This window comes from Aythya fuligula, chromosome 1, assembly GCF_009819795.1.
Source record: "Aythya fuligula isolate bAytFul2 chromosome 1, bAytFul2.pri, whole genome shotgun sequence".
NCBI lineage: Eukaryota > Metazoa > Chordata > Aves > Anseriformes > Anatidae > Aythya > Aythya fuligula.
In genome coordinates this window covers 182,707,505-182,728,904 of record NC_045559.1, presented here as the reverse complement: position 1 = coordinate 182,728,904, position 21,400 = coordinate 182,707,505, and the positions used below count along the sequence as shown (strand labels likewise).

Here is a 21,400-nt window from a genome sequence, read left to right as displayed (position 1 = left end):
TGCTTCACAGCCTGTTTGTACAAACTGCTCTACTGTACAACCACCCTTACTGCCAGCCTTCTTACTTATGTTTAAATGAAATTTCAAGTATTTCAGTTTGCTCCTGTTGCCTCTTACCCCGTTACTAGATACTACTGAGAAATCTCTGATTCCCTCTTTACTTCCTGCCCATTAAGTATTTATACACATGAATAAAATGTCCCTGAGCCTTCTCTTTTCGAAGTTAAACTGTCCCATATCTCAGCTTCTCTTCATGTGTCAGAGGCTTTGATCACTTCATCACGTTTATGGCTCTTTGTCGAACTCTCTCCAGAATGTCCATTTTCTTCTGTTTTTTATGTGTTTTGAAAGAATAGATGCCCATTATAGTTAAGTATGAGTTGATTTTCAGATCACAAAATATTAAATTACCGTTCCTAGGATTAGGTTATTCTGAAGGTTGGGTTCTAAAGGAAAATTAAGATTTTCTTCTTAAACTTTACAATTTACATTTAAAATTCATCATGGACATAATGATTCTAGTTGAACAAATTATTTGAAAGACTACCATAGTTGTACTTGGAAGTGTTTTACTCAGATGCTTTCTCCCCTTGATTATAAAATAGAAAGCAATTGAGGTGAGGTGCTAAACTGGGCTGTAAAATCTGCTGTGGTGATTTTTTTTCTTTCTTTTTATTTAATAATTTCTGATAGATTAAAAGACAGAGATGTGTGATGTTAATTTGTTAAGGCACATAGAAATGGATTTCTGATGAGACCTGAGTTGTATTTTGTGTACAGCACATATGTTTTTAGATTACGCTTTCAGGAAGGGAATGTAATAATCTTTTAAATTTTATTGTGTTTTAATTTTATTGCATTCTTTGCTCATATCCCATAAAAAGATGTTGGTAGGTGCATTGTTATGTCTGAGCACTGTTCTACTGAGTGGACTTGGAAGTTCCACTGACTTGACTTTTAATCTTACGTGTTTGTAAGGATTCATCTGGTCATATAACTTCATGAGCTTTTTCACTTATTTTCATTAAGTTTATGTATTACAGCACAAAAACTGCCACTATATACTGATTTTCCATCTCGTTTCAGTGGTACATGATAAGCATTGTACACATCTATAATCGCTGGAGAAACAGTGAAATACGATGTTACGTGAATGGTCAGCTGGTATCCTATGGTGACATGGCCTGGCATGTTAACACAAATGATGTAAGATTTTATTTTTTTCCTTTCTTATACCTTCACAGTACATCAAACTGTTCACCTAAGTAAATGAAAAAGTAAATGAAAAGTAAATGAAAAAAGAAAGAAAACTACAGTATTTTCTCTAGATCTTTGCAAATTTTCTTTCTTTTTTTTCTTTTTTTTAAGCTTTAAAAGCCTTAGTTATGTGTTTCATAAAATTTAATATTGCTGTGGTTTCTTTGTGTATTTTTTTTCTTTTCCTTTAGATTATAATGGATTTGGGGCTCTATTTTGCAAAGCTGTTTTAAGGAAATCTGTGGAGATTTTGTTAGAGAGACAGTTATAGTTAATGTTTTTAATATATAATATTGTTAGAGGACAGTGATAACAATGGATTCATATTTCACTTTTTCCATAGAAAGTTATGGTGGAGTTACAGATTTGAGATGTGTAGATTAAGGAAAACCCTTAAGAAAAACTGATTCATTCAGCCTAATGAATATGTATGCTGCAAAGTATTTTTGTATCTGCCAATAATTTTTGTATTATGTTAAATTCTGTTTTATTCAAGAAGACACATCTGTTAATGATTACAAGATTTCTGTGATATTTTTGTTGATTGAACATTAGATTTTAAGTATATACTTTTTTTTAATTGCAGTAGAACTTAATAGTCTGGACCATAGTCAGAGTCCCATTGATTTAAGCACAATACATATATATATATACATATATATATAAAAATATTGTGAGAGATAATTTCTTCTATGAAGAATTTACCATATTAAAGCAATGAGACAAACAGAGATTAAGGAGAAAAAAAAAGTTAAAGCTGGAAAACAGAAGCACGGAGAAGCGTAAGAAAATTTATGGCATTAAACAAAGTCTGATTTCGTACATCTATATCCCAGTAGCAAGCATATTTTGCCTCTTTCATTGTTTGACTTGGATTAGTTCATAGGCAGTTGCCTAGTATTAAAAATGCTGTGCTTAATTATTAATTAATGTCCTTAATTATTAAGGGTTTAATATTTAATTAATGTTGTTAGCAAGTACAAATTAAGTACTACGAAGTGGCAATTTTGTATTTTGAATTTTATTGGCTTGGATGACCAATAGGGAGACTATGGAGACTACTAATAAAAAGATACTGAGACACGCAGAGTTGTGTAGAACAAGTGAATACAGTGTTCTTGTGTCTGCTTGTACCACAGGCAGAAATGAGTAATTTTTACCTGGAAGAGATTGCATGTATACCTGTAAATACAACTAAATGTTAATTGAACAGAGTTCAAGTTATGTTAACAGTACATTCTTACAGGAAATGTATCAGATTTAGTATTTTTGGATTATAAATTATTTTAATTAAATCTATCTATGCTTTAAAAAAAAAAAAAAGAGTCCACTTTCTTCTATGATGGAATGAATGAGACTGTACACCTAATGATGAAGAAAACACGAAATATAATAAAGATAAAACTTTTCAGATGCTCACTGTGTCAAAGTTACCACTGGATAAAACTCATTTGGATTATATACTTTTCAGATTAATTTAATAGATTTGCCGTATTGAGTTTAAAGTTAAGGGACTGACTGAGTTACATTTTCTCTCAAGCATAGATTTTGTCTTGGAAAAGACTGCGAACTGATTTATTCCCCTCCAATAGAGCTCACATTACAGTTTTTTTTTATATTTTAGTGTCATTTTTCATTATGTGACATTTACCTCTTGTATCCAATACTTCAGTCTACAGTTTTCATATGTGCAGACATTGAAGATGTCTCGGTTAACTCCATCTTCATTAATGCTATTTAATAAAATATAAAAGCTATAAAAAGTTTATTGTTAGTTGTGTGTCACATAACTCAATGTTTTTATTCCAAGGACTATTTATAGTTAGAGATTATGACAAAAAAGATTAAATTAAATGCATGAAAACACATAACACAAATAATTGAATGTGTACAATTACTAGCTGATCAGTACATTAAACAGTTGATTATAAGAGATCAAATAGCATTTAGAGATGAATGTTACATTGGAAGAGTTGATTATTATGGATTTTAGATTAGGAATTTTCCCCCAGTTATGGGAAGACATCAGAGAAAGCATAAAGCTGTTCAAGATGTAGAATTAGGGGGTTAATGAAGTCTTGTGGAAGATTTTTTGCTCAGATACTAAATTGAAGACAAATTTGATGATGTCATAGAATCATAGAATATCCTGAGTTGGAAGGGACCTTTAGGGATCCTTGACTCTAACTGCTGGCTCCGCACAGGACCACCCAAAAATCAAACCATGTATCTGAGAGCACTGTCCAAATGCTTCTGGAACTCCAGCAGGCTTCCTAATGCAGATTACAGTAGTTTAATTTGTCTCAAAAAGTGAGGCCCATTCCTTGTTTTCATTAAATAAAGTACACATGGCAAGGAAACTAAGAGATCCTGGCCAAAGATCATTATGCTGTCGATGTAGTCCTCTTGTGCTGCATCTTTTTTCCTAATTTCTCAGATCTTTATTCTGGATGGTTAAGTTCTAAATTTCATTTGATCTAAAAGCCTTTTTTCTTCAAAGCACCAGAAGAACTTAACCTAATTCTTGCAAAATAAATTTAACTTGGGAAGGAAAAAAAAAAAAAGCCACACTTCAAATACGAAATAATAGAAAATGGACAGATGGAGAACTGCAGAAGGTCTTTGTGCATATAGAAGGGTAGATGTGAGAAGAAAGAACAGAAAATAGTGACTTCTCTGATTGTGGAAGAAGTCAGAAGGGGAGTTTAAGTTCAAATCACATCACTGTAAGATGTGGTCATAGAACTGTGCACCAGTTGCAAACTAGAAAAAAAAATGTATTTGTTTTTCTGCCACATGTGTTTAGCTATTTTAGCACAACAGTGAAAGAATAGTGTATTTTGCCATTCTAAATTTCTCTGTTGTATGTTAAATGATTAATAAAAAAGAAATTCTAATAGCCAGTCATAACAGCACTGTAATACCAACCCATAAAATAATACATGTTAAGATACTCAAAATGAAATTTATCACTACAAAAATTTCTTAATTACGGTCTCCATTTATTTTTAGCTCCAGTAGTTGTACATGATAGTATTTCATTATATAGTTTGTGTAACTAAAGCTCATTATCATTGCCTCTTTCTGATATAGAGCTATGACAAATGTTTTCTTGGCTCTTCGGAGACTGCTGATGCTAATCGAGTGTTCTGTGGCCAGCTTGGAGCAGTGTATGTATTCACAGAAGCACTCAACCCAGCACAGATTTTTGCAATACATCAGTTAGGACCTGGTTATAAGGTAATAATGGATCTTAAAAAACATTGTTTTGTAAAACTGAAAATAACTGATAGACAATACTTGATAGATATAGTTGGAAGCTATATGTAAATGTAGATATTTCTCTTGGGGTCATATAGAGCTGTGTGATTTGTTTTCAGCAGAAGATAAGGATTTTGTCAAGTTTCCTAACTGTTCTTAATTTCTACCAGCTTTTTGAAAGATGCAAGTAATTGCTTTAAAAAATAGCTGAAACATGATTATATGTGATTTTTTATAAATTTGAGTCATAATCAAATTAGAGCAATTTTGTGTTTGAGTACTAAATAAATGGCTGGGGAAAAACTTTCCTCCTCTCTCCTGTTTTGTGTTTAAGAACTGAGTTAAAGTAGATTAACATTGAACAAAGCATAATAAGCCAATTCTGTTCAAATACACAGTTTTAAAGAGTTCTGCTGAAGTAAAAGTTGAGCTTTTCATATATGCTTTGCCAGAGAAATTTAGGGGGGACAGTATGGACAAATTTATAGTGCACACATAAACTTTGATCAATGATATGTATGAACAATGTTAGTTAATTCTTGAAATGGCTGTGTATAGTATTACTTTATCAAGAAAAACAAAGTAAATGTTTTGCAGAAGTGTGTGGAAACTGTTTGCCCAGCAGAGAAGACTTGAAAATGTCAGAGAAGACTTGAAATTGGCCCTAACCTAGCTTAAGAGTATGGAATTTTTTGTTGATTTTTGAAATTTGCAGTATCATCTGGAATACTTGCAGATTCTTAGTATATATCATATATTTTTAAAATAAAGACTTTTAAAAAGGGGCAAATACAGATCAACATTTAGATTCTATTAATCTATAGATTAATAATATATATAATCTATATATAACCTATATTCTATATATAGATATATAATCTATATATAACCTATATTCTATATATAGATATATAATCTATATATAGAATATAGGTTATATATAGATTATAAATATAGATTATTAATATAGATTATCTATCTATGTAGAATCTATATTCTATTAATTTGCTTTGCTGAAAATGACTTTGCTGTAAGTCATTTGATGACAGCTAGCATCTAAATGACAGTGACAACTGAAAATATCTTTTGTGGTATATATGTGGTGTGAATAGCCAAATATATGTCAAAGGTACTTGGAGAAGAGGAAGTCTGTTGCATGTGTTTGATGGTTAAAACCTGCTGTAAAACCTAAAATGTTCAGTTAGTCAAGAAGTGTATCACACTTGCAAACAAGGGGTACTTTATTTCAATCTTAATACTGTATTTTGTTCAAACAAAGATTTCTGCAAATGTGTTTTTTTTGGTCATACAAAAGAAAATAATGTGACCTTATAGTGCTTAATAATAAATGTAGTAAATCTTTATGAATTTATTAATAATATTGAGTGTTGAAGGGTTTCATAAGGCATACGTGTTTTCATGCTAAACGATATTTCTAGCAGTTACTGCACGATCATTATTACATTTATTGATTATTAGGCTTCTGTTAAACTAAATTTCTTCACACCTATAGCTTATTACTGATTTTTGTAAAATGTCAATCAGATTAATTTAATACTTCGGGGATATTTCTCCGTGGTATATGATGATTTTAGGTTTAGACTGTGTTCCCAGCACAGCTAACGCCTCTTTCCTCTGTAAAGTGTTTTCATTCTTTCTCTAAGTATCTGAAAATATAGCTTTTACTAATAATGGTTAAACATTAATTAATGCCTATTTCTCATTTGTAGAAGCCTCTGAGATTTTAACTTTAGTTAAAATGTTTAGCTATTGTTTTACAATATAATCTATATAATATTGCAGTATTCATTCATTTTGTCTATGATGTTCACATGCAGTCAGTTACAACATCTACTATAATTACTTCTCACTTCTGAACAACCTTAAGTGCTTTAGCATTTTAGCTTTAGCTTCAGTTGCATTCAGCGTTGGATACTGCAGATGAGTTGGACTACGATCTTCTCTTGTTGTTTCCTGATTATTATTATTATTATGCTTTTATTGGAAAATTTGATGTAGAATGTGTGTAGTGACATTAAAATTTATGCTGCAGAAATAAAATTCCTGTTATTGTAAAGATAATCCTGCATCAAAAGAAAACAATGCTTAACTTTTTCCAGTGATTTGAGGCAATTTCTTTTCTAATATTAATAAATACAAAAATGGTAATTGTGAGTTTTTAATTTTGTATTGCTAAATTTAACTGCTATGATTCTAGTACAAGCCTATGTCTTAATAGCCTTATGCCATACTTCTATTTACATAGGTATTTTCAGCTGCTTATCTGGTTGCCCAAAAGCTTAGATTTCCATCTTGACAATTTTTATTAGTTATCGTAGGTTTAAAATTTGCAGAAATGTTTATGATCTCTGAATAAATTCTTATACTATTTGTAGTCTAGCAATAAATTCTGATACCACTTGTAATCTGACACCATGTCTACCACTTATGTAGAATGTGCAAGCAAAAGTGCAACAAATTCCAAAACTTCCTGCAAGTAGGTTGTTTGCATCTGCTATGGAATTCTGTATACTGTATGAATATAGTATATATGCACTAAGATATTGTTTGTGCTAAATGAATGAATTTAGGCTTATCAGTTCAGTTCAAGGGTAGGCATTTAAAGGTTGATTAAAAGTCATCTTTTATGTCCCAGGTGACAAAATTGCAGCATGAGATGGCAGTAGCTCTCCTACAACTCTTCATGGTATTTTTTGCCTTCCTAAGTGGAAAATATACATATGGGATATATAGAAAATCCAAATTCATAGTTTTTTCCATGTTAAAAAAATAATTATATTCTTACTGAAAGCTTCATACTTTGTTGTCAAAACTAATTTAGACTATTTTCATTATAGTAATCACAGGGCATCATACAAGTTCTCCATGTATCCAGTTTGTAGCTAGAATAGACAAATATCACTCTCCTTCCTATGAAGTTTGGAAAACACTTTATATTGATTCTCTAACGCTGGTTACACTAAGTAGGTATTAAATGTACACAAATTCACATGTATTATGTATTTCTGAACATTGTTTATTATACTTTGATAACCAGATAAAAAATAATGGCTAAAAATTATCTCAGGAGCTCCTGTGAGTGTTTTAGAGAAGGTACTTACTTGAGGTTGTGGCAGAGAAAATCAAAGATGTGAGTTTCTTGTAAATCATGTATGTATCACATAGGATCTCATATAAAATCATATATATATCAATCCTATATTGAATAATTGATAAAGAAGGTAATTTATGATGATAAGGTATAAAGGAATAAATATATGTATTTGCCATTCAACATCTTAAAACTAAGGCTCTTTGTGGTCTTTATGCCCTCACACTGGTTGTATGAGATCTCAAAGTTTCATTCCTTCCATGACCAGTAATTAACCATTTTCTACTTGACCTTATACACTTGATAGCCTCTGCTGTCCTCCTGTGGATGCATTTTCCCAAGTCCCCAGTACAGAATGAGTATGCTAAATTTATATTCTTTTTTTGTGTAAGCTAATGTTAATAACAAAGGAGTATTGTGTCTAATTAGTAGTTTCTTTTTCCATCATACTGTAATAATGTGAATAGAACAATAGCGTTTCCAATTTAAGATCATTCTTACTCAACTTGGATGGCTGTAATTCTTTTTTCAGACAACTTTTGAAATCAGTGAAATGACTGAACTATTTCTGTCTCTGCAATAAGTGTACAAAGATATATCTGTATAGTTAAATATGCTCTCTGGGGAGAAATGCATCATCACCTTCATCAGGACAAGTCTCTAACCAGTAGCAGTGATTTCCTGATAAGTGAGATTTAGACAGCCGTATGAACTGAGAGCCAGCTCTCAAGTTGTAAGCGTAAGATTTAGTCTGCCTATTTCTGCTTCAGTGAGCAGTATGGCAAGATAAGGGAACCCGTTTATAAATTAAAGCATTTAATGCTGAAGGCTGAATGTCCACAGTGTGTGTATCAGGGTTGGGGGGAATTGTTGCTTCAGATTGGTTAAAGTCTGATACTTTGGACTGAATGACTGTCAGCAGTCAGTCAACATTTCTAGTTCAGTTTCTTCCAAACAGAAGTCTCTTTGGTGCTGAACAGGTTTTTAATATGCACAAAGCAGTAAGTGAGGATCACTGGGAGTTTCCTTACCAAACATACTGACTGACAGATCTGCTCCAAGGGTTCTCAATCAGCTGCAGTCAGATGCCCAGTTTATTCAGTCTACATCTTTCTTATGACAAATTGATGCTTGTCACAAGAGCTCATATTGTCAGTCACTTGAGCAGTCACCCTTTCCCATCATTTGGCCATAAACAAGAAAATTTATTCAGGATTTCCATCAGCCTTGAGAACTCTGCAAAAGCTGCATGGGTTTTATGGGTTTACATAACTGGCAGAAACCTGTACTATTTTTTGAAAGAGCAGCTGATAGCCTATAAATTGCCTATTTTAATTCTTCCACCTTGGATAACAACAACCCTAGTGATTACATTTTTTTACAGTTTCATGATGTATTTTCTTACTGTGTTGGGGGCAGGAGCAAGAGAGAAATTTGTTAGGACAAAATGGATGAAAACAACTATATAGATGGCTATATGCAGTAAAAATAAGTAAAATAATTCATAATTATCCTCAGCAATAAATCATTTTAAGATGAGTAAAGATTTTAGAAACATAAATTGAATTTCATATTACAATTATGAAATAGTGATAATTTCTAATGCATTTACTTGTATGAACAAAGTACTGTGTGTTACTACTAGTTGTCTCTTTGCCACTGTCAAATGTAAAAGTAGGTGTGTGCCAAGTAAATCTGACAACACTTTGCAGAAAGGAAGAAATCTATCTTCTTGTGCTTGATTGATTTGTCAGTGTTGCCAGAAAAAATAGTTTTAGATCAGATATGGTTCATGGTACGTTTAAGGATAACAGAGATTTTCATTCTTTTTTAAGCTTAAGAATCTTTAGTTTGAAAAGTGGGTTTTAGAATTTGTTTTATTTTTAATTTAAGTATCTCGTTTATATATAATCTGGATTGTTAATGAAGCCTGAGATTTATGCTGTTTAAAAATAACTGTTACCTTAAGCAAAATGGATTCAAAATTCTATTTACTTTATAAAGTTTCTTGTATTTTTTTTTTCAGAGCACATTTAAATTTAAATCTGAGAGTGACATTCATCTGGCTGAGCACCATAAACAAGTGCTCTATGATGGGAAACTTGCAAGTAGCATTGCATTTACTTATAATGCAAAGGCTACTGATGCCCAGCTATGCCTTGAATCCTCACCAAAGGAAAATCCTTCAATTTTTGTACACTCCCCACATGCTCTTATGCTTCAGGTTTGTGTATTTTATTTTACTTTCAATCATTGTAATTTTTAGTTGACCAAATGAGAATACAAAAGCTATAATTTAACCGATTGTTGTTTCTGATTATTAATGTTATTAGCAAATGCAAATTTTACAGCTACTAGGTACACATTAAAACTTTTCCTTTCATTTAGATTATTGTTTTTGTCCTTTAAATCATGTATTTGCCTTTTTTTTTTTTCTATGTTCTATGCATCTCCATATCAATGCTACTATGGCTGTTTTTCCCAGCGTAATGCTAGTTTTCTGGAGAGGAAAAACATAACAAAAGTACTTGCATCCTTTGAATTTTCTCTGTTGAATACTTCATGTATATACTAAATTCATGTTCTGTGATAACTGTTAGCTCATCATCATTTGGATGACAATATAATTTCTGTGCTATTGTATGAGGATACTGTAATTTTATATTTCAGTTCTTAATAACACCTATCATGTGAACTGTCCTTTGCTATTTTTTTCATTAAGAAATATATACTTCAGACCATAAGCCAGAATTTGGCATGATACTAAAGTTTTTCTATTTGTTTGCCTTTAAGTATAATAAGTATAGCTAAAACATGAGTAATGAAATTAAGTTAAAAACATGTCTCGTTTAGTTTGTACTCCATTCAATGGTAAAGTGTTCCCAAGTTATATTTGTAACTATCCTTTAAAACTGAGATTAGTGGATTTTTTTTTCCTTCTATTTATTTATTTATTTTTTTATTAATTTAGGATGTGAAAGCTATCGTAACCCACTCCATTCACAGTGCAATTCATTCCATTGGAGGAATTCAAGTTCTTTTTCCTCTCTTTGCCCAACTAGACAATCGACAGCTGCATGACAGTCAGGTGGAAACAACAGTTTGGTAAGCTTCTTTCAAGCAAGATAAATACTGAATTCAGCTAAGAATATTTCAGTTTCTGCTGTGGGAATAGTTTTTGTTTGTTTTTCTTTTTGTAAATTACGTGATGTATTTTACTTTTGTTTCTTTAAAAATATGTATTATTTTTGAAAAAGTAATTTACTGTACAGTTGTGCAAATTGTAATAACCTGAGGAAATTCCAGGCAAAATTGGACATAAGTGATTGGATTAAATAGTGAATTTAAATCACATTAGATTTTTTAAGGATAGTTTTTGATAATTTTGCAACTCCTGAAATAAATCAATGTGCTTTTGCTTGACAATGCAATGTTGTTTACTTCTCAAAGTCTGTGACATTTAAATCCATACTTAATCACATTCCAAGCAAGGGAAAGATTCCACCATATTAACATGTTGTCAGAAAGTCACACATCTATGCTCAGCTATGTTTTGGCCATATTACAATTGCAACAGTAACTGGAGGAGACTTTAAAGACACTTTTAAACAGAAGCATATTAAACCTCTGTTCTGTTGACTCAGACCTAACCCTCAGTTACTGAGCACACATGGAAGTTGGGTAAATGCTTCAGTGCATAACATGCAATGTACTGCTTAGAGATCTGTCTGAACCTTTGATGACTTGTGTAAAGCTAGCTCAGAAGTAGTTATTTTTGTAAGAATCTTGCTTACCATTTAAGATCTCATGCTGTATCTCATGCTGACAGTGAACTTATTCTAATGCAACACAAAATGTCTAGAATTGTTAGAGCAAAGTGTGTGGCCTAATTCTCTGGAGGTAGGATAGGGGTTGGAAGGGACCTTAAAGGTCACCTAATTCCACCATTCCACCTCTGCCATGGTCAGAGACATCTCCCAGCAGACCACGTTGCTCAAAGCCCCATCCAACCTGTCCTTGAACACCTCCAGGGATGGGGCATCCACAGCTTTTCTGGGCAACCTCTTCCAGGGCCTCACCACCCTCTGAGTAAATAATTACTTCCTAATGACTGATCTAAAACTACCCTCTTTTAGTTTAAAGACTAAAATATCCCCTTGTCATATCACCACAGTACTTGATAAAGAGTCCCTCTCCAGCCTTCTTGTAGGCCCCCTGGAAGACCACTGAAAAGTTTCCTTGGAGCTTTCTCTTCTTGGGGTTGTTTGGCAGAACAACCCCAACTCTCTTAGCCTGTCTTCGTAGGAGAGGTGCTCCAGACCTCTGAACATACTCATGGACCTCTTCTGGACTTGCTTTAATATGACTATGCCCTTCTTATGCTGGGGGCCCCAGACCTGAACACAGTACTCCAACTGGGGCCTCACAGGGGCAGAATAGAGGGGGATGGTTACCTCCATTAAGCTACTGGCCATGCTTTGACTTTCTGGCCTGCAAGTGTAGATTGCCAGCTCATGTTGAGCTTCTCATCAACCAACATCCCCAAAACCTTCTTCTCAGGGATGTTCTCAATCCATTCTCCTCCCAGCCTCTATTTGTGCTCAGGGTTGCCCCAACCCAGCTGCAGCACCTTGCACTTGGCCTTGCTGAACTTCATGATCTTTTCACATGCCAACCTCTCAAGCCTGTACAGGTCACTCTGAATAGCATCTCTTCCTGTCCAGCTTATCAATCACACCACACAGCTTGGCGTCTTCAGCAAACTTGCTGAGGGTGCACTTGATCCCACTGTCCCTGCCACCAACAATGATGTTAAACAACACCTGTCCCAGCACTGACCCCTAAGGAATACCACTCATCCCTGATCTCCACCTGGACATCCAGCCAGTGACTGCAATGCTTTGAGTGCGACCACCCAGCCAATTCCTGACCCACCGCATGGTCCGTCTATCAAATCTATGTCTCTCCAATTTAGAGACAAGGATATCACGAGGGACAGTGTCAAATGCTTTGCACAAGTCCATGTAGATGATGTCAGTTGCTCTTTCCCTATCCACCAATGCTGTATCCCCATTGTAGAAGACCACCAGATTTGTCAAGCATGATTTGCTTTGTAATGAAGCCATGTGGGCTGTCACCAATCACATCCTTATTTTCCATGTGTCTCAGCATAGTTTCCAGGAGGATCTTCTCTGAGATCTTCTTGGGCACACAGGTGAGACTGACTGGCCTGTAGTTCCCCAGGTCTTCCTTTTTTCCCTTTTTAAAAATGGAGGTTATGTTTCCCCTCTTCCAATCAGTGGGAACTTCAATGAACTGCCACAGCTTCTCAAATACGATGGATCGTGGTTTAATGACTACATCCGCCAATTCCCTCAGGACCCATGGGTGCATCTCATCAAGTCCCACAGACTTGTGTAGCTTCAGGTTCCTCAGATGGTCTCAAACCTGATCTTCTCCTACAGTGGGCAGTTCTTCATTCTTCATGACATTGCCTTCTGGGACTAGGGCTTCTGGGACTAGGGCTACTAGAGCTCTTGCTGGTGAAGACTGAGGTAAAAAATGTAATTGAGTACCTCAGCCTTCTCCATATCCTGAGTAACCAGGTCTCCTAATTCCTTCCAGAGATGGCTTTTTTTTTTTTTTTTTTTTTTTTTTTTTTTTTTTTTTTTTTAATGTACCTTTTAGAAACCTTTCTTGTTGCCTTTGGCATCCCTGGCCAGCTTGATTTCTAATAGGGCTTTAGCTTTCCTAATCTGATCACCAGCTGCTCAGATGATCTTTCTGTATTCTTCCCAGGCTATCTAGCCTTGCTTCCACTTTCTGTAGGCTTCCTTTTTCTGCTTGAGCTTGACCAGGAGCTTCTTTCTTCTCCATGCAGGCCTTCTGGTGTTTTTGCCTGAATTCCTCTTTGTTGGGAGGCATCAATCCTGAGCTTGGAGGAAGTGACCCTTGAATATTAACCAGCTTTCTTGGGCTCCTCTTCCCACCAGGGCTTTGTCTCATGATACTCTACCAAGCAGACCCTTGAAGAGGCCAAAGTCTCTTCTCCCAAAATCCAGGATAGCGAGCTTGCTGTGCTCCCTCCTCATTGCCATCAAGATCCTAAACTGCACCATTTCCTGGTCACGGCAGCCAAGGCTGCCATTGAGTTTTACAATCTCCACCAGCCTGTCCTCGTCAGAGAGAATGAGGTCCAGCACAGTACTTCTCCTCATTGTCTTCTCTTTCACTTGGAGAACGAAGTTATCATCAATGCATTCCAGGAACCTCCTCAATTGTCTATGCTGTCCATCCAACAGACATGCTTAAGAACTGTTACCATATTTCTCTGTACAGGTTTTAGGGACAATATAAACTGACTCCTGTATTTGAATAAATAACGAAAATAAGTACATAATTCAAAGTATGTGGCTTATTTTCCTGCTCAGAATGCATTCTGCTGTTAGTTATTCTGGATATTTCCTATTGCATTAGATAGTTCAATAATAAATTATTAAACTGAAAAATAATAATAAATAATACCATAATGACCTATGACTTTGAAAAATTTATCTGGAAGCGATACATTGGTATCATTACTACTGGAAGATCACTTGTCTCAGTCTAATTTAAGAAATTAATTTGTTGAAGTTTTGTCAAATTTGTTTTTCCACTTGGTAACTCAAATATTTCTAGTTAAGATGGCTAGATGGCTGCTGGGTTTTATTTATTTATGTATATGTTTTTTCATATATATATACGGTGTAAAAAGTAAACATATTTCATGAGAATATTTTAGTACAATGGTGACACTAATGCAACAGTCTTAAAATTAAGTAGTTCTACTTCCCTGCATTCCCTGCAGCACAGTAATGAAAATAATTTCATTCATTGAAAAAAAAAAAAAAGACAGAAAAGCTGGTGGTGTAGGATATTGATTTTTTACTAATCTGTTTTCCATTATATACTTTTCATTGAAGTGATGTGAAGTAGGGGGTGGGGGTAAAGGAGGAGTTGAAAATGTGTGAAAAAAATTCCCTGTATGTTGTTTTTTGTTTTTTTTTTTTTACTGGCACAACAGTAGGCAAAATACTTTTTTTTTTCCAATTTGAGGAAAATCATGTGTGTATGTGCACATATATTTATGAATAAAATATATATTAAATTCATTAATGAGCTGAGTCTATAATAAATGATTAATCAGTAACTCAGTCTCTTTAAAAATGGAGTGTTAATTTAATGTAAATTGTAGAAATTGAGAGAAAGGCTAATTCTTCCTAAGTGTGTGGTCTTTCTAGTGAGTGAGAACATTAATAAAGTTCAATATAAAATATACAGAACTGTTTCTGGAGTTAGTTGAACTGTAAGTAGGAAAAACAGTTCTCTGAATAAATCAAAACATTTCTTCCATAATTAGTTTTTTTTTTTTTTTTTTTTTTTTAAATAGCTCCGTAGCTCCGTAATTCATTGTTCTACGGATTATACAAATACATAACACAACAAAATGTGATCCCAACTCAAGAAAGAGATTCAAAAGATTTTTAACCAAATGCCTGTTTGATGAGATGTTACATAAATGTTGAATTACTGCTTTTTCTGGTGTATGTACATTTTTTTCTTATATTTAATTTAACAGGATGCTGATATAGAGAAGAAATAATAGTTTAGGTGAACAAGGAAGTAGGCAAATGAAGGAATAAAGGATTTCTGTGGTAAAGGAGAGAGGTTATGGGGAAAGAAGAAAGGGACCTAAAAGGGTTATGTTTAAGATTAGTTTGTGGGGTGGATTAAGGAAAGTTCACATTGTTTCCTTTCCTTCTTTTCCATTGTTGTTTGGACTATTTGGTCATTTACATTCTTCAGGTGTATTTTCACTTCCAAAATTCAGTTGCAGAACTGGTTCTGATACTTGTTTATACCCAATGAAAAGTGTCTACAAGGCAGCACTTCTTTCTGAAAAGTAGTTGTCATTCAGCACTTCCAATATATCTATTTTTCTAAGGTACCATCAAAAGGTAGATAACCATTGTGCATCTTTGAAAAAAAAAAAAAAGTCCAGAGGATACTTGATGACATTATTGACACTATTATAAACCATTATGTTTATAAAGTCTTACTCTAGCTGTTGAAGTATTTCTTTCTTTCTGGTGGCCAAATGGAAGGACTCAAAAGCTGCCCCTTGGAAAGTTGTGCTGTCTCTGGTTTTGCCTTATTGTGTTCCTGGGAGATGAGAAGAATCAACAGCTTGATACCCTAATGTATGAGCAATCCAGACTACTTTTCTAAATCCTTCTCACCTGCTACTCTCCTTCATGTTTCAGTCCATTTAATAATGGACTACATGTCCATTATTAACATATGGAAGAAATACAGGTTTCTCTACTTTTTAATTAATTAATTAATTTATTTATTTATTTATTTTTCACAGAAGAAATTTGGTAACAGGACTGGGAAGGACTACATTGCTTTAATCTCCTTGATTCACTTACAGTTTTAATCTTTTCTAAATGAATAGATTCATTGTAAATAACATTCTACATGGACAGTGGACATTAGCAAGACAATAGCAGGACTATGTGAATACAGCAACTTCGTGGCTTGATAATATTATTTGTGAATGTTCTTTATTCCTCAATACGCATATCCCTGTATGTCTTATCTACATCTTCAGTAAGACCAAATATTGAAATATCCTACAATTCTGCTTTTGAAGCACTTTAGAGGTTCTTATGCTCTCATTCTGAAATTAGAATGATCAAAACTGAGTTCATATCTTGTGTTTTCTTATTTTTATCTTGTGTGTTTTCTTATTTTAAATGATGCACCTGCTACTTGGAAGAGTGGTCTATCAATTTGAATACCAAGCTTGCCCCTTTTCATCTTGTTTTTCAGTACTCTGGTTAGAATAGAAAAATTACCAGTCTAAGACAGTAACTTGTTTATTTAATAAAAATCAATATAGAGTGGATTTGAGGGATATTTTCTTGATACCTTTGATTATACTACATTGGTAACATGATAGGGAGGATTTGCTTTGTTTGCTTGTGGTCTCTTGTGTACAGTTTTGAATTCATTTGGGTGTGCTGAGCACTGATATAGAGACTGATTTCAACAAGGTATCAAGTGTTGATGGCTTTGGTACTGATCCAATTCCAACACAGAATGAAAAAAAAACACAAATGTTAATTCAGTTGATATTGTTGCTTTGAAATGTATCATATTGGGACCATATTTGAAAATAGAAGGATCTACAGCTGTTTACTTAAAAAGATAAGGTCAAAAGATTTCTTTTATATACTTATTATAGAAGTTATTAACTGGATTTGCTAGATCACGTAAACTATACTAGAGCAATTAAAAAGGTTTTTATTGTTTATCTTACTAAATAAATGCAGTGCCTAGGGCCACCTTAACTTTCTCAAAGGTTAACACCCTCCCACCAGATATGTAGCAAAATAAATGTAGTATCTTTTCAGTCATTTTTTTAAGACATTATTTTGACTCTTTAATTTAGATAGACTAAATTATAGACTTATAGACTTAGTCTTAGACTTAGCATATAGACTTAGTCTTAGTAGGTGAACAATATTTCATTTCTTTTTAAATGAAAACATCAGTGAAGGGGGCAACAATAATATTTGAACTCCTGCTTATCCTTTCCTTTAAATGTTTTATGTGATTTGTTCTAATCAATCAATATCTTTAACTTCTTTAACTTTTTTTTTTTTTTTTTAATTCCAATGACAATTTTTTAGGTTCCTGTCTTCAGTTAGTAGTGTTGCTGCATATGCTTTTTGTTAGAGTAACTTAGAGAACTATCCTGTCTCTTGGGTAGCAAATATGCACAATTTCCTACTTGTTTACATAGCTGGGATGTAGCACAGCTTGGCAGGAAATATAATATGATATGTTATTTTTTTCTTATTCTAATATGGAAAATCTGTGAATTTCCAATAATTCTTAGTTAATCATGTCATTAGTTTAAGTGAATTTATCTTTAAAATCATAACAGAAGATAGGAATGCCAGGTACTATCTAGCCTATCTGCCTAACCTGTCCTCTCCTTCAAGTATGTTTCAAGGATTTTCTTGTTTGCCCCAGCTGGGCTGAGTGCCTGTGAAAGTCATCCTTTTTATGACCCATGTCTCCAATGGAGTATCAGGGTCCCAGTTCATTGTTGCTTCCAATATAGAATTTGGAGTTTGCAGAGTTTGGTTCTGATAACCCACTTCTTATATGTTTCAAAGGGAACAAGGCTAAATATTGCAACTGAAATTTCAGATCTGTTGTATCTAGCTGTGATCAAAAGAAATCAGTTATACTCTTCCCAAAAAGTCATGGAAGGAAATGTTACTTCCCAAATCAGACTGCTGGAATTTAATTTATTTCATTCATTAAGAAAGCAAATAAACTAACAGACAAAAAAACAGTCATTGTACCATGTGTCAAAAATGCTCTACAAACTCCCAAACTGTGGTACCTCCACATATTCAGAAGATCCAGAAGCTATTGAGGATGGCTGATTTATGACTGGAGTCTGTATCCCAAAATTTTATGTCCATAAATGAAGTTGTGTAATGACTATCCTCTTCGGTTCTCCCAAATCTCACCTATTCATGCGACTCATGTTTCATGGTGTCACTTTGGGTGAAATATATTAACAGTTTTCTCTTATTGTCTTCATCATTTGATATGAGAAAAAGAAGAGGAACAGAGAAGAGAAAGTGGTTTCCCCTTTCACTCCAATAACCTTACAGAAAGCAAATAGGTACTTAAACTGGTATCTAAGGAAACCCTTTAGAAGTTTAGCTGTGAGTGAGCTGTGAGCTCACTGGATCTATTCTCCATCCCCACCAACTGTCAGCACTCTTCTGTCAACTGTCAGAACTCTTCTGTTCTGAGTTCATATTACCTCCAATCTCTTTAGGATAACTCTTCCTGTTTTTTCATCACTATGGCTTTAGTGATCACTATGGCTTTAGTAGCAGTGACTGAATAAAAAGGAATGAAAGAATATGTAATTTGGTCAGTAATCTCACAGAGCAATTAGTTGCATTAAAACATGCACAACAGCAATGAATATACCATGACACAATTTTTCACCTTTTATATTAAAAGTGGAGTCAAAAAAGTTTCTGAAATCCGTGCCTTCCCCTTGTGGTTTGCATTTTCTTCCTGAAGGAAAAAATGTAAGGAAGTGGAGATCATCTTGTGTTTTCTGTGCATCAAAATATATTACTAGTATATTGTTAAAAACTAATACTGCTTCTCCCTGAGGATTTCTGAGTTCATAGTATGGAACATTCCTCGTCTAGTAAATATTCTGATGAAGTAACGTATCACTTAATGAATCAGCCAAACTTGCTTAACTTTTTTCTGAAAAACTTTTTTCTCTGGAAAAAAATTAACATTCAGATGGCATGGGATGCCAGTGGATGAAAAGCTTTTTAAGTAATAATAATTTTCTCTCTAATATAGCCAAGTACTGAGTTTTGTATGTTCATGTCAGTTGAAATTACAGAGCAAGTGCCTTATGATTTTTGTGTGTCTGCAAAAATAGTAATAATAATAAAAAAAAAGGTGTATGACTTTCCTTAATACCAAACACTCTGTTTATGCAAAGATTAGTTTTCAAGAGTTATCACATAACAGCCTATGATGGAGTTAATCATATAATCTCTTTATCTTATTTTGTAGAAGCTGGAAATAAGATGGAATTAGTTTATGAAGGATCCTTCCGAAAGATAATCAGACAACAAATTCCTGCACCCTTCTTTTACATAGCATCTTCAAGTTAAATCATCTATTATTTATTAAGATACTTAGATATTTATAGCCACACGCTTACTTAAATCTGCTTTTTGTAATGCAAAATCCAAATAATTTTATAGCACACACTCTAAGTTGATATTTAAAAAATAGGTAAAATTTTCAGAGAAAATTTTCATAGAAAAGTAGACAAGAGAAACTGGTCTCTTCAATGTCTTACTGAAGGGGAAAAAGAAAAAAAGAAAAAAAAAAAAAAGAAAAAAAAAGCATATTTCACTTCACTTATTCTCCAAGAGTATTTGCCACCTGACTTATTATGAATATATGCAATGGCTGATGTTCCCAATAGGATGCTTTGTTCATTAAAAACGAAAAAACAAAAACAACAACAACAACAACAACAAAAAAAACATGAAAATTTATTTCATAAGAATTGTTTAGCTAAATTGTTCAATAACTAAATTGCTCAATAGCTCCATGAAAAAGTAATAATTTTCTCTTTCTGGGAATCACCAGCCAATTTAGAAGTTGACAAAGAAGATTCTTTGTCTATTGTCATAGTAAAGACTTCATAAACCATGTGACTTGTAATCTGCACAAGCTCTTTAAAATTCCCAAGGACATAAATGGAGAGTGAAAACAAAATATATATTTATGTTTTTAATTATTCGTATTTTTAATGAAGAAGGAAGGAAGAATACTCTATTTACCTCAAAATTCTGGAATTTGAGGACTGTTACCTACAGAATCAATTATTTTTGTGAATTACCATAATATATTTTGCTATTTAAGGAGCAATACTGTATGGCTGTTGACTGCAGATTGTAATGTTGACACATTTCAATGTCAACTTCATGGTGAATTATTGAAACATAATAGTTATTTTTATTATATATATAGTTTAGAGTGAATTAAAGAAGCTAGGTGGTATTTGTAACCTCACAGTGTGTGTCATAAGAATGACTAAGAATGAACATAAGAATGATCTGTAAGGCAGGGTATTGACAAATATCATGAATGTGTATAAACATGAAAGCAATCTTAAGAACATCTTCCAGTCAGACAGTGCATGCTCTGCACACCAATTTTGTCCTTCTGTGGTTTGTTCTTTTTTGATTATTTTATTTTCTCTTTTGTCTTCACAAGAAGAGGGGAAACATACTATACTATAATAATGTAATTAATCTTCTCTTTCTTTTTCTTTTTTTTATGTAACATTATCCCAGTGATTTACTGTCTGTACAACACACTAATTACGGAATAAGCGGTGTCATAATCATTGGAAATACTGTAGTTTTATTTTGGTTTGAAACTTTTTTTTTTACTTTGTAATGGAAAACTGGAAAAAAATATCCTGAATTTTCCTATAGTAGAAGAAATCACAATTCTGCCTCATTTAGTTGGTGTGTGTACATACTTTCATTGTGTGTCTATATATTAGCTGCACTGCAGACGAACTGATGTCTTCTAGGCAGGGCATGGAATAGAGGAGATGTAGGAATGGGCTGAAGTATCCTTTATATTTGCCTTTGTATCTAGGGGAGTTGAAAATAGGCAAGAATGGAGAGAAATTTTGTATGGCAATGCACAGAATTTTGCAAGTTTAATGTGAGCCCTGCACCAATCCAATGCATTTTAGTTACTGGTAAGTTTGTTAAATTCTGTTTGAAAAATTTTTCATCTTAGAAGACAGTCTTCTAACCAATACTATTTCCCCTGTGTCAACAGTAACTTTTTAAAAGGCATAATTTTGACAACTTGGTTCTGCTGATAAAAATTTTTATATTTAAAATCTTAATTTATTTTCAGTTTCCAAGATGATGATATAAATTGACTATCCTTAGAAATATGTTAAAACTTCTGGATACAATCCTCTAAATTAGGCAGGTAGACTAAATTGTTAGAATGCAATGTTGAGGAGAAAACATTCATTATGTGATTAAGCATTTATTGCTACATATATATATATAAAATACGTATACTTATGTGTTTGGATGAGGTCAGTCTGAGTATGTAGAG

The 21,400-nt window shown here is 33.4% G+C and overlaps 1 protein-coding gene and 1 long non-coding RNA gene across 4 annotated transcripts in view; one reads left to right on the top strand and one right to left on the bottom strand.

Annotated features, from left to right (window-relative positions):
- Positions 1 to 21,400, top strand: part of NBEA (neurobeachin) — a 514,417-nt gene that overhangs the window by 122,895 nt on the left and 370,122 nt on the right. For both annotated transcript variants that reach the window (XM_032190243.1, XM_032190252.1), the window contains exons 7-10: positions 1,087 to 1,206; positions 4,351 to 4,497; positions 9,657 to 9,854; positions 10,602 to 10,735. In XM_032190243.1, the coding sequence (XP_032046134.1) occupies positions 1,087 to 1,206; positions 4,351 to 4,497; positions 9,657 to 9,854; positions 10,602 to 10,735 (599 nt within the window). The remainder of the gene's footprint in view (positions 1 to 1,086; positions 1,207 to 4,350; positions 4,498 to 9,656; positions 9,855 to 10,601; positions 10,736 to 21,400) is intronic.
- The window catches only part of LOC116490770, a 153,064-nt gene that overhangs the window by 25,956 nt on the left and 105,708 nt on the right, over positions 1 to 21,400 (bottom strand). Inside the window, exon 6 of one of the 2 annotated variants that reach the window (XR_004253412.1) lies at positions 18,759 to 18,787. The exons of the other annotated variant lie outside the window; for it this stretch is intronic. This is a non-coding gene — a long non-coding RNA (uncharacterized LOC116490770). Of the gene's footprint in view, positions 1 to 18,758; positions 18,788 to 21,400 lie in introns of those variants that run through there. 2 annotated transcript variants of the gene reach the window in all.